Genomic DNA, 16,997 nt, shown 5'->3' on the forward strand with positions numbered 1-16,997 from the left:
CAGTTTTTACGTCTTTTGAAATATTTAGAGAGGACTTCCATACATAATTACAGCACACGTGCCGCAATGGGCAAACCAGGTTAGCGCTAAGATTGCAGTTTACAACACAATTTCTCTTCCACGTTCGATAATCACACACAGATCATTTGCTGCTCCCTTCAGGGCAGACGTGAGCTTTCGGGTTGGTGCTTTCTGCTGCATTTGGCGCAAGAATATGGCTAGGAGCAGGCACCGCTTATGCACAATTACGAGCCATATAACACACAGCTTCTCCAGAGGCTGATGCTAAGCATGGGTAGTGCGAGGTTCTCACTGCGCTGACACAACGACTTCGCTGTAGCCGAATTCTGAATACTGCATATGCGATGAGGGTAGCCATATGAGCTTGTTGATAGGTCACCTTGTAATTTGTTGTAGCGCAGGCAGAACGACATGGATATAGAGGGCATATGAGACAACACACAATGCTGATCGACCAGCTGTGAACTTCCGCCATGTCTCCTTGCACTGAACTTCAGGAAATGCTGTTGCACATTCCAAAACAATTTTCAGCTTCAAAGCGTCTTTAAATTACAAAACATGCATGTTATTTGCTCTTATTAAAGACATGTTGATAATATCATAACGCACAGGTCTCTTTCATTACGTTTGAAAAATTATGCGGCATGTGCCACAAGACCTGGCTACAAGCAACCCTGGGTGTCGCACCAGCTGCACTGTTGAAATCGCAATTGTGTGGAATGAGCCCTCTGAAAATCGCATTGCCCTGTGTGCGACTGCACCAGTTATTTTTGCTTCAGTCGCAGCATGTGAAACAGGCTTCACCTCCATGGTTATAATAGGCAGCCCTGTGTACGCCGCTTGCTTTCTTCTTGCAACACTAACAGCAAAAATGCATGTGGACGTTCATTGTGACGATGTGATCATTGCTAAGTGTTCTTACACATTTTGCAGCGAGTCCTCCAGGATAAGATCACGGAGCTGAAAGGACTCTGTGAAAAGGAGCGGCAGATGCTGGACAGCTGGCGTGAGAGGGGCATTCATGTGCCAGCAGTTGCGACCTGCAATGGCACGCAGCAGCCAAGAGACTCCAGTGGCCAGCCCGCATCTCATTCATCCTGGCAGCGTGAAGATGATGCTCTTACATCAGCCACGCGCATCCTGTCTTCGTCTCTATGGAACAGACACAGCTTCAAGATCTCTTCTATGCGCTCTGACCGCAGTTTCAATCAGCTGGCACCCACTGCTACGGAAGGGTAAGCACAATGATGTCACTGGCTTCTTGCTTGTAGGGGTTCTAGAGGCAAATGTCGAGCCTAGCTAGAGTGATGCATTACGACCTTTCAAATTTCTTGGCATGCGTTCTCAGTTTTCTCATTAATCATGGGCTCCTTGTAATAGTATGAAGTACTTTGCAATTGCTAGTCTTTATTGCCCTAGCTTTTACTCATGAGGATCCCTGTTTGACTTAAGTGTACTACATGGTGGGTATGGAGGCTGAAGTTTGAAAACAAATGCTCTACGTCGTCCCGTTTTGTGAATACGGTAGCCTCAACCAAATTTCTGCACTTTACCCCGGATATGCTTAATTTATTGTGACCATGTGCGTTCTGTGCTGATTCGCCTCTCTCAATTAGGCTGCTGTTGCAGCAGCCTCATTGGGCCATGGTTGACTACTTCAGCTTTTCTAGAGTGGTCACTTATACCGAATTACCGCTTATAACGAATCTTTTGTCGCCGTCCCGCTGACTTCATTATAATGAGGGATTACTGTATTTAAACCTTGCCTACACATTACCTGTAACCTGCCTCTAATGTTTTTTTTTTTGTTTTTTAATATATAAACAAGGTACCGTGTTAGTTCACCAAGCATAGCAAGAAACCTACTACGAATTTCATATAACACGTAAAAGAAATAATAGAAAACAAGTGTTCAGTAGTTACTTGCAAAGCTGTAGTTGATCCACATGCCTTTAACTTCACGCAGATTTGCAGTGGCATTCCCCTCATTTTTGCTAAATTTGATCGTGATGCCATTTGTCAATCTGCCAGTGCGACAAGCTATATTTTGCGTTACTCATAAGAAACACTCGTATTGCCCCGGAGCACTTGCATATGTTATTTATTGCAAAGGACACAATTAAACCACACACTTTGAATTTTGCCTACGCATAGCCTATTACCTGATCCTTACATTCACCAGGGTGCCTCTTGTAATTTTACCAAGGATACTGGCAGAAGCTGATTTAACGCATAGAAAAACTAGAAAAACAAGGGTTTAGTAAATATTTGTAACACGCCTAATTGAGCCAGGGACTTTAAAATTTGGTGACACATTGCACTTAAAATGGCCATTTTTTTAATCTGAATACAGTAGACATCTGCTGATTCGACTCTGGTTAATTCAATCACGACCAAAGGCCCCATCCAGCATCCTTGCATTTCTATGGGCCCAAACATTTGTTATTTCGATCCTAAAATTGACCTTCGCTGGATAACTCGATGTTCCCCAGTCTACAGTTTTCTACTTCGCATGCACGTGCATGACATGCACACACCTGACCGTTACGGTGACCTCAATAGCGACCTCTTTACTGGCAGCATCTGTCTCGGCAGAGCTTGGGGACAGTCAATGCATAGAACACACATCATCTCCCATCGAGAATGGCTATTTTTGGCCTGCCCTAGGAAGATTTTTAAGTGATTACCATAACTCACAATGTCCAATTACGGTATTTACCCGATTCTAACCCCCGTTTTTTTTATTTCCAGAAATATGGGCAGGAAAGTGCCTGTGCAGTGCAATTGAACACAAACCAAAACCGTATTTGCAGCGTTTTTACGCTTTACCACATAACACAGGTGTACTGTGGCAAACCTGACTTTAGATAGAAAAGCAGGTTGCTATTGTTTCGCACACATTAGACCCTTGGCCATGTTTCTTGCTAAAAAAATCTGGTGGTTCACACTAAATTTATTCTTTGTTTAAAAGCTTTAATGTGATTTATACATTAGTTTTCTACTTTGGACACATAAAAAGTGGACTTGTTTGATTCGGGGGCGTGTTAAGAATAAGGCAAATACCCAGTGAGTGAGCAGTGTGTTTTGGCATTTATTCTGTATTTTCAATGAGTTTTGTAAGTCCCTTCAGGGCTGAAATAATGGAAGTTGACTGTATAAAGTTTGCGTAATGCAGAGTTCTCTCAGGACATTGGGAAACCTAGCTGATAACAGCAGCGCTTGCTGCTGTTATTATTCCAACACTTGCTTAAGGAATGTTTCACAAACGCTGTATTTGATCCACACGCAATCAAATTTGCACACAGATTTTCCATAGTGACAGCAGCATTTTTCTTCGTTTGATCTTGTTGGCACATGTAGTTATGCAGCGCACTCAATTTCGTGCAACTTGTAAGATACAGGGCTAATGCGCTGGAGCACTTGCATATTTTACTGCAAAGGCCGAAATAAACCCGTGTGCTTTGAACTTTGCCTGCACATTGCCATAGACCATGTCCCTTATTTTCGCTAAATGTAAACAAGGTGTGTTGTTCCATTTGCCAAGGACACCAGAGAAACGAACTACAAACTCGTTAAGACACTTGAAAACAAGGCAAAAACGATAGTTGAGTAATTATTTGCAACACATTAAGTTAAACCAGGGACATGAAAGTTTCGGAACGCATTAAAATTGACATTCCTCCTATGTTCATTGAAGTTGCTGCCTTGTACAATCGTTTAAGACTCTGCAGCATACTGCAGATAACGGCAGTACAACAGTTTGAAACACTTCATAAATTTTTTTTTTTTTTTTGCATGGGCAGTGTTTCAGCTACTAGTACCTGCATTTAACTGTGCACAGACATTTGTCATGGATGTCCCATCATTTTCACTAAATGTTATTTTGGTGGCACTTCTAGTTATGCCAGGACTGCATTGAACATTTCACGCCACTCGTAATATTGAATTATATATATAGTATACACTTAGGAGCACCTAAATACATAATTTATTGTACTTGCTGTGTAATTACTCCCAAAACATTGAATTTTGTCTATGCACAACGCAAAGTGTAGTCCTTATTATTGGCAAATGTGAAGCTCATGTTAGGTAGAGTTCCCTTGGGACACTGAGAAACATAGCATAAAATGATCATATAACACTCAAGCATTTCAAGCATTCAAACAATTTTTGTAAACAAAATATTGTTTACATATGCTCTATTCAATCCACTTGCATTTAACTTCGCATGTTCGCTAAATGTCATCTCGGTGGCATTTGTTGCTGCACCAGGGCAGCATTGTCAATTTTGTGCCACTTGTGAAATACTGATGACGCTCCGGAGCACTTGCATACGTAATTTATTGCAAAAGCCACAATGAACCCGCACACTTCAAGTTTTTTCTGCACATTACCCATAACTTTATCCTTACTTTCTTACTTGTAAAATATAAGCAAAATGCCTAGTTTAATCCACCAAGGATATCGGAGAAACCAAGTACGAACGCCTTAAAACGAGGGTTCTTCAGTAATTATTATTTCGATAGTAATCATATGAACACTCCAGGCATACTTTTGCCGTCGGCGTTGCCATGATCCTTATAAAGTCCAAGGGCAATAACACCGTCGTCATGCGCCGTATGCAGTATGTGCGAGTGAAAGCATGCGAGGGGAGCCAACGATCGCGGCTCAAGCTTGAGCGCGCAAGGGATGAAATTTGGAAGGAAGCGCGCCTTCTTCCGTCACGCCAGAGTCCTTCCATGTTTTTTTTCTGGTCACGAAACTGCTGCCTCAGTTTCATATAGAGCCAGCGCCCGCTGCTAGAGGCGCAACCGTGCATGAGAGGGCATGCGAACACCGCTACCGCTGTGATTGTGTGTGGGGCAGCCTCGGTATTCTAGCTTTCTCAACTTCCGCAACCGTCGCTTTACTTTCATGTAACGATTTTTAACATTCCACATGCTTAAATAACTGCTTGAGCGCGTCTTCTGCCATGAAATGAGCGCCCGGGATGAAAAAAAAAAAAAACGCTCATAACATGGACCTTGTGGCGGTCTCAGTCCAAAAAAAACATGCTGGGATTTCAAGAGCCAAAACCGTGATACGGATTTTAAGAGCCAGAACCGCATTTTACTCCCGCAGCAATTGCTTATTCCACAGCCGCATGCACCATATCTTGAAAGTGATCTGTGTTGAGGGCAGAGTCTAGGCACTTTGATGGCTCCTACCTTTGTTCGTGCTGTGTTCTCGTCGCTCAATTTGCATTGAAGCACTTTGATGGCTCCTACCTTTGTTCGTGCTGTGTTCTCGTCGCTCAATTTGCATTGAAGCGGTAGACAGCACGAAGCCCACTTCACTCGCTGCTGCGTGGCTGAGTCTAGGTGTGCCTATGACTCATACCTTTGTGCATGCTGTGTTCTCGCCGCTCAGTTTGCACTGAAGCGACAGCACAAAGGTCACTTCGTTCGCATCTGCTACCTGGTTCCTCACGCGAGCGTTTTGACAGTGAGTGTCCGTGCTCATCGAGTGTGATGTGTTCATGTTTGACTGGGTGCGGGGACACCATGCTTGTTAATTTAGTTACTAAGCGAATGTTTGCAAGTTTATATGGCCGATAAAACTACTACCCTTACGTTGTACAGCAAAACCCGGATATATCGAACTCGGAGGGGACCGCAAAATGGTTCGATATATCAATAATTTTATACAAAATTTCCAAGGGGATTTTACAGCTGTTCGTTATACGTGATAATTCATTATGTCCGGGTTTGACTGTATAGCTGTCTATTAATTTGCTATCGCAATCAATGCTTCGCCTTTCAGGCAAAGCTATGACTGTGTTGCCACACTTCTAATTAAGCTGCTAACGTGAAATTTACACCACACAATGAACTTTACATTTCCCTTATTTTCACTACATTTGAAATTGGTGTCTTGCACAGTTGTTTTAGGACATCGAAAAATGTCGCGGATACCAGCAGTATGACACTGTGGAACACTAGAACTAGTAACCTTTTACAAAGGCTGTAATTAACCTACACAGTTTAAACATTTAACATTCATGACTCGCAACATGTTTCCTCCTTCAACGAAATATAAGCACTGTGCTTCACATAATTCACCTAGGATCCCGAAAAAAAGTAACTACATGCCTCGTATAAGGCATAAAAATTGGATAAAGACCAATATTCAGTAATTAGTTTGAAAGCACATATTTAAGGCACACTCTTCAAACTTTCTGTAAACATTGAATATAGAGTAGTCCCTATTTTCCTCATATATAATAATTCTGTCATTCATGGTGCTCCCAGGAATATGGGGTAACTTGTTAAGCATTTTGTATATCGCCTCTAAACGGGCCATAAACAATAGTTTAGCAGTCTTCATTTATCCCCTAATTGACACACACACTTATAAACTTTGCCTACATATTGCCCATAACATTTCCCACATGTCCTTAAATATACGCTTTGTGAATGCAGTTTTTTTCAGACAACCGTGAAAACTGGCATATAACGTTTGCGAGCGCTTCTAGTCGCATTACCAGCTTCGCTGTAAAGTGTGGACGCTTTAATTGCTATGGATGAGATATGCCAAGCCATCCCCAAACCATTTTTGACCAGCCGTTCCTGTTTTCCAGAGTTGTTCCAGAATCGTATTACGATCTCCTGTAGACTCTCTAGTTTGCCACTTCATTGTTTCCCTCGAGTTGAGCTCATCCTGTTTCGTTCAGTAACCAGATTAGTTAAAAAGTATGCCAATATATAATGAAATGGTTTAGAGGGTAATGAATGCTATGCCTGTAGAACCAAGGAAAAAGAAGATTGTTATGTTAAATGCAAGGTCTCAGTCTTGTCACTAGGGTGCGTATCACTGATGCTGCACTTATTGGTAAGGTGCAGTTGAAACTTACATGGATGTAGAGATGTGAGGGCTTGGAAAAAAAAACGTAGAATAGTGGGAAAAAACAGTTTTTTTTCTCATGGCATAAAAAGTGGGGGAAAAAAGCAAGGGATCCAATTTTACCCAATAAAATGGAGTGCATTGAAGTAAATTACGCCCACAAATGTCACTTGGGTATAAAGATTCAGGCAACTTATTATTTCATCTAGTTCGAGTAACATTGTTGATGGTGGAGATGTGCAGTAACATTGTTGATGGTGGAGATGTGCTGCATCGTTCGTTGCTCAGTGAGGCAACCTATACATACATCACTGATTGCACGACACTGGCTATGACCTTTTACGTAAAGAAGGTGATAGGTAGGACAGTTCTAGACACTGGAACCTTGTTATAATGAGATGGGATATAGCGAAGTATAGGGAATTCCCCTTGAAATCCCATTGATCCATGTATTTAAAACCTCATTCTAATGAAGTAAAAATGTTCTGCCAATAGATATAACGAACTAGATTTGTCTCTGAAAACAAAAATACCGACCGTTGCACACTGAACATATCGCTTTCCACGGGGCTCTGCATTCGTTCGGCGTGGCAGTTCAAAATTCCAGCATCGAATATGCCGTCACCGCCACACAGTTGGTTCGCGATCACCACCACGCGTAGCCGCACGCAAGCAGCACTTCTTTCTTATCGCATCTCTCTCGCACTGCGGCAGGTAGCTGGCGAAGCTAGGCATACCCTCCGAGATTGCCATCTCAAAGGCCACTTCTAGCTGCGCCACACCACATGTCTATGATGCTTGCTCGTAGCATGCTAAAAACCAGCGCCTCCACTTCTTTCTCTCTCTATGGTACGCCGCGCTGTGCTTGCAGTTGGGCGTGACTTCCGAAATTGCGTGAAACAGGCACGAGCTGGCCAAGCCAAGCACTCGCACAGAGGCGCCACAAGAAAGCAGCAGATCAGATAGTTTTGTTTTCGAAGGCCGAATGCGTCGGCATATACATCCGCGTTTCCGGCGCTGTGAAGCTCTGTCGGCCATACACTTCGACGGGTTTGCGAAATCTCGCGGAAGCTAAACTATCTCCGAAGGTCGTGCAGGTGGCCCGAGTATACCACGCCAGTTGAAATGTTCAAAGTTGGCATATACTGCATTTAAGGGCAAGAGTCAGTATAACCAAGTAATTGTTATAGTAGCAAAGTAATTTCGGCATCAACTTCGTTATAAGGAGGTTTGAGTGTAGTAACAAGCACATTCAAAGTGATCCAGAAAAAGTCTTTGAAAGCTTCTCAGATGCTTTGCCTAGTCTGTCCATGGATGCCTGGCTCATTACGCAGATCACAATTGTTCGTTTTTAAAGGAGTGCTTAGAGAAAAGTTTTATTTCTTCTTTGGATAGCTGCCAATCCAGTAATTCTGCTTAGAGCCTCTATTGCTCTAGAACACCACAAATAATTAAGTACTGTACACTTTAATGTGACCAGTTAAAAACATGCACGGAGTGCTGTGCGGTTTCGGACGTGGAAAAGATTGTTTCGTTCACGAAAACCTGATGTGGTGGTCTCATGGTACGTACACCACTGACGCATGCACACATTATGACTGTGCTGCTGAAAGCCGAGTCCACCAGCACTCGACGGTTCAAGATGGAACAGTATGTTGTTCCCCTGCATTTCCCGCAGATGCGCACAACTGTAACGCGAAATATGACAACTTTCGGTGACATCGTCGTTGTATACCTTTCAACCACATGACCGTCACCTTCAATTTCGCTGACGAGAGTCTAGTATCCTTTTTCATGTTCAAAGTCATGCTGCTCTTGGTGCGTGTGTTGAACTTGTGGCAAAAAAGGTGCTGTAATTAATTATTTGTGGCACTTTAGACTAATTGAAGCTTCATGCATTAATTCGACAACTACCTAAAAAGCACAAAAATTTAGTTGTAATAGTTCACCACTTCTTTAAGCTAGTGTAAAGTACATGTCAGCCGAGAGATTGGCAGTTCTGTGCAACATTTTCAAGGGTGTCCTGTACATCTAAAGGCAACCACATGTTTGACCTATATTTTAACATTCCAGGTTATGTAATTGACTACTTTTTAAACACACTCCATCCACAAACTGAAAAACTGAAGTATTAGAAGGTTTGGAGACAGTACACCAGCTTTTCCCTCTTAATAAAATGAGGGTGCGAAGCTTTCACAGTTCTAGATAAAAATTCTGAAATCTACCAAGAATTTCCAAGTGATAGAAAAGTGTGTTATTTTCTATAAAATGGCTAAGTACATCATGCTAAAACACTTATAAACACATCTTTGCATGCACTTTCGTCTGCTGTCATTTTTAATCCCGTGTACTAAAAAAAGGTTAGGATATTTTTCCAGTGTTTCTTAAATTTCCTGGATAAAAACCTGTTTTTATTTTTTATTTTCATGGATTTGTTTCATGGTTTCAAAATTTCCGGAAATTTTACATCACTGCATGGTCGCAATGGTGATGCCATACATGTTACTATGGCTCTTGCAGGGCAAGTTCAGCAACCTCTACGACGCATGCATCGCCTGTCTCGCAGCAGAAGCAATTTGCGACGCTCCCCAAGGCCTCTTCGGCTGCTGCCCGCCGTCAGGCATCGCGTAGTCTTCCGGCCAGCACTGTCCCCACGCCCAAGGGGTCCTGGGATGGGCTCGAGTCGCGTTGCAGCACGGATTTCTCACGCTGCACGGGCCTTTCGGAGAGCACAGATTTCTCCGAAGCCGGCAGTGTTGAGTCGCGTCTTTCACCTTCGCACCTCTCGGATCATGAGGAGAAAATTCCGCTCGCCGTTCCACCTCCCCCTTCCACGTCCACTGCAGCCAGTGCTAATTCGGTGCCACCCAGAGCAGATGGCTTAGATCGCGATGAAGTAACGAGGCTGTGAAATTGTTTCTATCTACTTTAATTTGACAAAAACTAATGCTGTGTTGTGCAGTTTTCGCAGCAGTAGTCATTTCAGCGAGGGTGTGGTTTTCCAGCCTCTGCAGCAATTGTTTTAGCGTTCATTTTTCCTACATTTTCATTCTCTGTTTGTGGTCAGTGATGATGAACTTCTATTGTAGCTTGGCTTCTATATGCGATGGCTCATTATATAAGATGTCACGAAAATGCTGAGCGTGCAAGGACTTGAATAACACTGTAAGTCAGAATCGGAGATGACTGGTTATGCTGTGGATGTGATCACATTTTTAGTCATTTCACTTGTACTCACTAATCTATTAGCAGTCAAACCACTGGCACTTACCTGAACATTGTTTTTTTATTAGCTTTAGGAGAGACCATTGTGATAAATATAAACTGCATTGAGACTGGTTACCAGTCCCTGAGCTCTTTCAGTAGGCGCTTAATCAAGTTGCAGCTGCAGTATCAGAACTTAAGACTTAACCTTGATGACTTTGCAAAGTTTAATCCTTTGGGCTCTCAAGTAACAGTAAATGTTTGACTAAGCAGGAAACATGAACGAGGTTTTCTTTTTTTTAAACACAGGGAACATTCAGAACTTTCAACCTCACTTTTTCTAGTTCATCCTAGTCTGGTAACATGCTTATAGTTTTTTACATTTATATATCTTTTCTTTTTATGTCCAACAGACGTATTGAATATGAACAAAATAGTGTGCTCCATGAATTTTGACCACGAACTTAGTTAATGTAACGAATTTGCACCCATACAACAAAGTGCACATTTTTTTGTGCCTCTCTCGTATAGTGCACTTCAATGCACTATCTGTACATAGTTAAAGTTGCCAACATATTCCAGTAGCTTGTTGATATTAAAGTATACTACTACGTATAGCATGACTGATGCCACTTTCATTTATTCATTGTATGCTCCTTTGGGGAGATAAATGACTACATTGTTCACATTTAACCATGCAACTGTCTGTGAACTTTTTTCTTGTAATGAACAGTGCAAGGTAATCTTGAAAAATACAAACTCTCACACTAGGCACCAAGATCTCAAATGAAGGTAGAAATCAAATGTGTAATGTTGTATACAATGTTTGTTTACCCTTATTGCATATATAATGCTGATCTCTTAACAGTACTACTCACTAGCATTCACTGCACCTTGCAGAGTGTTAACAGTTTTAGGAGTAATCATTCTTGAATTTTCTTCATCCCACATGCTTGAGTGCTTATTTTGAGTAAAGTGTACTTCTCTTTTTTGGCTTCTGGAGCAGCTCTGCTGTTCTTTCATAATGATATGATTGCTGTTTATCTGCCTTTTACTTAACTTTTTTTTTTTTCATGCTTTCTCTCTGAGTACTATCAGCACATGAAGAGGCTGCTTGTTTTCGTGTCAATTTTAGTCGGAACGACACTTACTTTGGTTGTTTGCTACACATCATCAATGCATCACCAGCTCCAAGTCACAATGTATATTATTTTACCAGCTGCCTTGAGTCATGCTTTGCGGGGAATTGTTGAGTTTGTTGAATGCTACTATATACTGCAAGATTTACATCAACAAATTATTGTGATGTCACAGAAATTGCAAGTCTAGTTGCCATGTGCTAGCGGTTATAGTACAGCATGTAGATGCACTTCTTTCATTGGAAGTTGGTTGGCGCGTTGCCATATTATGCACATCACTTCTGCGCTCTTTGCTTCTTTGGAACAAACCAGTGCTAGTGCATTGATGGAAATGGGGTTGGCAGTTCGCTGCCAGAGTGGCATTAATTTTTTACATTCAGCTTGTTTTTAAGCATGCACAACCTTTTCTTTCACCTGGTGCTAGCTTGTAAAAGAAGCCCCACAGTCTTGTTTGGTGGCACAGTGGCCAACTTGGCAGCATGTCATTCATTGGAGCTTTCTTAAGCTCTGCTAGCTTAGCATCAATCTCACACCGTTGCTTTTGTCATGTTTTGTTTATCAAATCTTATCACATTACAGTGCACTTTGATTAAATGCACTGTGCGCACAACTTGGGTGTTCAATTTTTGAACATTTTCTTAATAACTCACCTCATTTTTACTTCGAAGTAGCTGCTCCCATGTTAGCTGGATATTTTGCAAGATTTGCAGCGTTGCTATTGTCAGGAATCAAAATATGTGAACTTGGTGACTTTTTTGCTTGGTTCATCTTGTACTTTGGCCTGTGCCTCTCATGAACTCGGATAGTGTGCACGTCACTGCGATGTCATCAGAGCTTTGTGTTGGGCCCTGCTGTTTTTTCTATAAGAGTGGTAGTTGTATGTTTGCTAGAGAGATTAGCGTGTGCTTAGGTTTTTATCATTTTCTCCCATGTGATATGAGACATATACATATCTATTTACATTTGAGTTCATATTTATATTAGGATTTTTTAAAGGAGCTTATTTTGTGTATCATCTTGTCACGTCTGATTGGCCACAATTTTTTGCATGACCTTGTTTGTACTGTGTTGTGACAAGCTGGTATGGTTTTCTTGGAATTGTCCTGCCAGCGCAAGTTGCGGTGATTCCTGTTCAATCTGCTTGCTTCATTATTTGTATTCTCACGCATTTGATTTGGTGCTTGATGCTTAATTTTCATGGCTCTGTATACTACTGCTAAAGCATATTGTTAGGTTTTTTTTGTCTTCTTTTCTACATTTTTTTTCTCGCGTTTGTATGTGCGAAAAGTATCTAGTCTTGCATTGCTAGTAATGTTTTCCTGGTAACACTAGAAGCATTCTTGGCTGTTGTTACATTAATATTACCTTAATGTAATGTTGTGTGGAAAAGCTTTAACAGGTGTGGGTTCTGTGCAAGAAATGAATTCCCATACATTTTGTACCTGCAGCTTGGTAAAACGCTTTCCATGCTGCATACGTCCGCTGTAGAAATGCACAGCTCTTGCTAAGATCCCACACCCTGTAAACTTTTGATTTCAATTGTACATGACAACAGACAGAATAGCTGTTTATCGGTGCTGTTTTCTTCAATGCCCATTCCAAAGACGGAATGTTAAAGCTGGTCAGAGGTTGTTGGAGATAGTATCTCACTCAAAGCAAATGCTAAGAGGGAAACAAGGAAATTGCCTGTGTGATGCAAGTGCTTGTTTCATTACTGGCATTCCAAGTAGGATACCATGGCTGCATATTGCTGCTACCTTTGATGTTGAAGTCTGGATGTGTTACCCCTGATGGTGGAAATAAGGTCACAGATAATGTGTATAGTACTTGCAATGTGTACTGATGCTGAGCACATCTTTTTAGTTTTGTTAATACCTACTATTAATAAACAATACTGGAAACATGTGCTGTTTCTTTTCCTTCACTTGAATAATGCTCCTTAATGTGTTAAAAGTTAATGTTAAAAAAATACATGCACAGATGGTTGCAAAACAAACGCCCAAGCGCAGCTCTGAAGCATTTATGTAAAGAGCACAGGGGCTGACTTTCTCATTTTTTAAAGTCACAATTAGCTTGCATGCCCGGTTCTAATCAGGACTGAAACCGAAAAATAAGTTTCGTTATTTTTATGTTTATCAAAATTTCTGAGGATCGGGCCATGTCGCGGTAACCAGAACAATACTCCACTCAAACCGAAATAACTCTTTGCCTGGGGAACTCTGAACCTGTAACCAGAACAATGATAACCCGATCTTCAAAAAAGCGAATCCAGATAAATCAATTTTCTAGTGTTGTGCACTACCTGCAACTGAAAACAAGTCGTTCTGCTGGGTTGAGTCCCTGGTTAAAATTACTACTGCGTTTTTCAATGATAAATCTATGTGCAGAGCGAAACATTAGGAAGCAGTCGATCATCATGATCGGCCTATATTTTATGTCCACTGCAGGACGAAGGCCTCTCCCTGCGATCTCCAATTACCCCTGTCTTGCGCTAGCGTATTCCAACTTGCGCCTGCAAATTTCCTAACTTCATCATCCCATCTGGTTTTCTGCCGACCTCGACTGCGCTTCCCTTCTCTTGGTATCCATTCTGTAACCCTAATGGTCCACCGGTTATCCATCCTATGCATTACATGGCCTGCCCAGCTCCATTTCTTCTGCTTAATGTCAACTAGAATATCGGCTATCCTCGTTTGTTCTCTGATCCACACCGCTCTCTTCCTGTCTCTTAACGTTAGTCCTAAGATTTTTCGTTCCATTGCTCTTTGTGCGGTCCTTAACTTGTTCTCGAGCTTCTTTGTTAACCTCAAAGTTTCTGCCCCATATGTTAGCACCGGTAGAATGCAATGATTGTACACTTTTCTTTTCAACGACAGTGGTAAGCTCCCAGTCAGGATTTGGTAATGCCTGCCGTATGCACTCCAACCCAATTTTATTCTTCTGTAAATTTCTTTCTCATGATCAGGATCCCCTGTGAGTAATTGACCTAGATAAACGTACTCCTTTACAGACTCTAGAGGCTGACTGGCGATCCTGAATTCTTGTTCCCTTGCCAGGCTATTGAACATTATCTTTGTCTTCTGCATATTCATCTTCAACCCAATTCTTACACTTTCTCGATTAAGGTCCTCAATTATTTGTTGTAATTCATCTCCATTGTTGCTGAATAGGACAATGTCATCTGCAAACCGAAGGTTGCCGAGATATTCTCCGTTGATCCTCACTCCTAAGCCTTCTCAGTCTAAGAGCTTGAATACTTCTTCTAAGCATGCAGTCAATAGTATTGGAGAGATTGTGTCTCCTTGCCTGACCCCTTTCTTGATAGGTAACTTTCTACTTTTCTTGTGGAGAACCAAGGTAGCTGTGGAATCCTTGTAGATGTTTGCTAAGATATTCACGTATGCCTCCTGTACTCCTTGATTACGCAATGCCTCTATGACTACTGGTATCTCTACTGAATCAAATGCCTTTTCATAATCTATGAAAGCCATGTAGAGAGGTTGATTGTACTCCGCAGATTTCTCGATTACCTGATTTATGACATGGATATGATCCATCGTAGAATATCCCTTCCTGAAGCCAGCCTGTTCTCTTGGTTGGCTGAAGTGTTGCCCTGATTCTATTGGAAATTATCTTGGTGAATATTTTATACAATACTGAAAGCAAGCTAATGGGTCTATAATTCTTCAGTTCTTTAACGTCTCCCTTCTTATGGATTAGTATAATGTTGGCCTTCTTCCAGCTCTTTGGTACACATGAAGTTGTGAGGCATTGCGTATAAAGGGCCGCAAGCTTTTCAAGCATGATATCTCCTCCATCTTTGATTAAATCTACTGTTATTCCATCTTCTCCAGCAGCTTTTCCCCTGGTCATGTCTTTCAAGGCCCTTCTAACTTCAGCGCTAGTTATAGAAGGAGCCTCTGTATCCGGTTCATCACTATTTTGAATGAAAGTAGCTTGGCTGTTTTGGGCACTGTACAGGTCAGTATAGAATTCTTCCGCTGCTTTTACTATGTCATCGAAATTGCTGATATTACCATGCTTATCTTTCAGTGCATACATCTTGCCTTGTCATGCCAAGCTTTCTTCTTACTGATTTAATGCTGCGTCCATATTTTACGGCTTCCTCAATCTTTCCAACGTTATAATTTCGAATATCTCTTACTTTTTCTTGTTGATTAGTTTTGACAGTTCAGCGAATTCTATCTGATCTCTTGAGTTGGACATTTTCATCTACTGTCGTTTCTTTATTAGGTCCTTTGTTTCTTGGGAGAACTTATACCTACTGGTTACCTTGGTGCCCTACCTCCCACTTCAATTGCTGCTTCTGAGATCAACCTAGTTACGGTTTCATTCATTACCTCTATGTTGTCTTTATCTTCCTTTTCTAAAGCTGCATATTTGTTTGCAAGCACCAGCCTGAATTGGTCTGCTTTTACCCCCACTGCCTCTAGGTTGGCTTGTTTCCTCTTGACTAATTTCACTCTCTCTCTCTTCAAATTGAGAGAAATCCTAGACCTCACTAACCTATGGTCACTGCACTTAACCTTACCTAACACTTCTACATCCTGCACTATGCTTGGATCGGCAGAGAGTATGAAATATATTTCATTCCTTGTTTCTCCATTAGGGCTTTTCCAGGTCCACTTCCTGTTGCTGCGCTTCCTGAAGAAGGTATTAATTATTCGGAGCCTATTCCTTTCCGCGAATTCTACTAACATCTCTCCTCTTGCATTCCTAGAATCGATGTCGTAGGAAGCAGTCGAAACATCCTTGCATTTAGACGGCTTGTTCAGGTCTCTTGATGTCCGCACAGCATACCTCTCGTTGACGGCAGCCAAGGACCTCTCAAAAAGCTTAAGCTCATCGTCTGACTTCAGGTAGCCATGGGAGTAGCCGTCTTCATGATGATGTAACCCTTGGAGGTACTTTTCGATCACCTGTCGGTCGAAGGATCGCTCATCGTTGCATTCCGCACTTTCACAAGCGAAACAAAATGCACACCGCGAATGATACGCGCGCCAACTTCTCACTCACGTGGAATGAGCTGATCTAGAGTGCCTCGATGCGCGCGAAGCGGAGGCGACGAGCGCATCGAGCTCTAAGCTGATCCAAACTGAGGCGCTGCACACCGACCGCGCCGCCAAACAGAGAAAAAAAAATAGAAAATGGTGTTAAACTTCATCGAGGTGAGGCCTGCCCCTGCACAGATTTGTTGTGAAAACAGTGGCACCCGCTTTCGGTGGGCGCTGAAAAAAGGGTGTTTATTGATAATGATCAAGTAAAATAGAGTTCTTTTCTCGCCATGCGTATATAAAATTGATTAGGAATTTTATTTTCGTTGAATGAATCTAACTGTGTATCGCTTTAATTAGAAAAAAGCTTTTTTTTTTTCGCAATGTTTGTTCCCTCCAAACATAGTCGCGCTTCAATTGCTGCTCCCATAACCATCCTTGCTGATGTCGGTGACAATTCGTTCTGAACCGCTTTTCGCCTGAAGCTTCGCGACCCTTTGGATCGACCTTGCAACTGTGGCTGCTGTTAAGGGATGGATGGTATTCCTAAATAAATGCATCACTGTTTTGATGACCCAAATATAATCTCACTATCAGGGAGGGAGCAGTCTACATGACTGGAGCAGTATTTTCTTATTTGGGGTGTTGCTACGCTGCACTCCGCAACACCCCAACGACCGCCGCTTCGCGTCGGTGCCCGACACCGCGGCTTCCCCCGCGGCACCGGGGTACAACC

General features: G+C 42.0%; 1 protein-coding gene across 3 annotated transcripts in view; it reads left to right on the forward strand.

Moving 5' to 3' along the window:
* The window catches only part of LOC119442460 (uncharacterized), a 33,272-nt gene extending 20,123 nt beyond the window's left edge, over positions 1-13,149 (forward strand). For 2 of the 3 annotated variants that reach the window (XM_037707355.2, XM_037707356.2), the window contains exons 5-6: positions 955-1,256; positions 9,424-13,149. In XM_037707355.2, the coding sequence (XP_037563283.1) occupies positions 955-1,256; positions 9,424-9,814 (693 nt within the window). In that variant the 3' untranslated portion in view covers positions 9,815-13,149. The other variant, XM_049662186.1, reaches the window with a different exon arrangement.
* Positions 13,150-16,997: the final 3,848 nt, after the last annotated feature.

Source organism: Dermacentor silvarum, chromosome 2 (assembly GCF_013339745.2).
Source record: "Dermacentor silvarum isolate Dsil-2018 chromosome 2, BIME_Dsil_1.4, whole genome shotgun sequence".
Lineage (NCBI taxonomy): Eukaryota > Metazoa > Arthropoda > Arachnida > Ixodida > Ixodidae > Dermacentor > Dermacentor silvarum.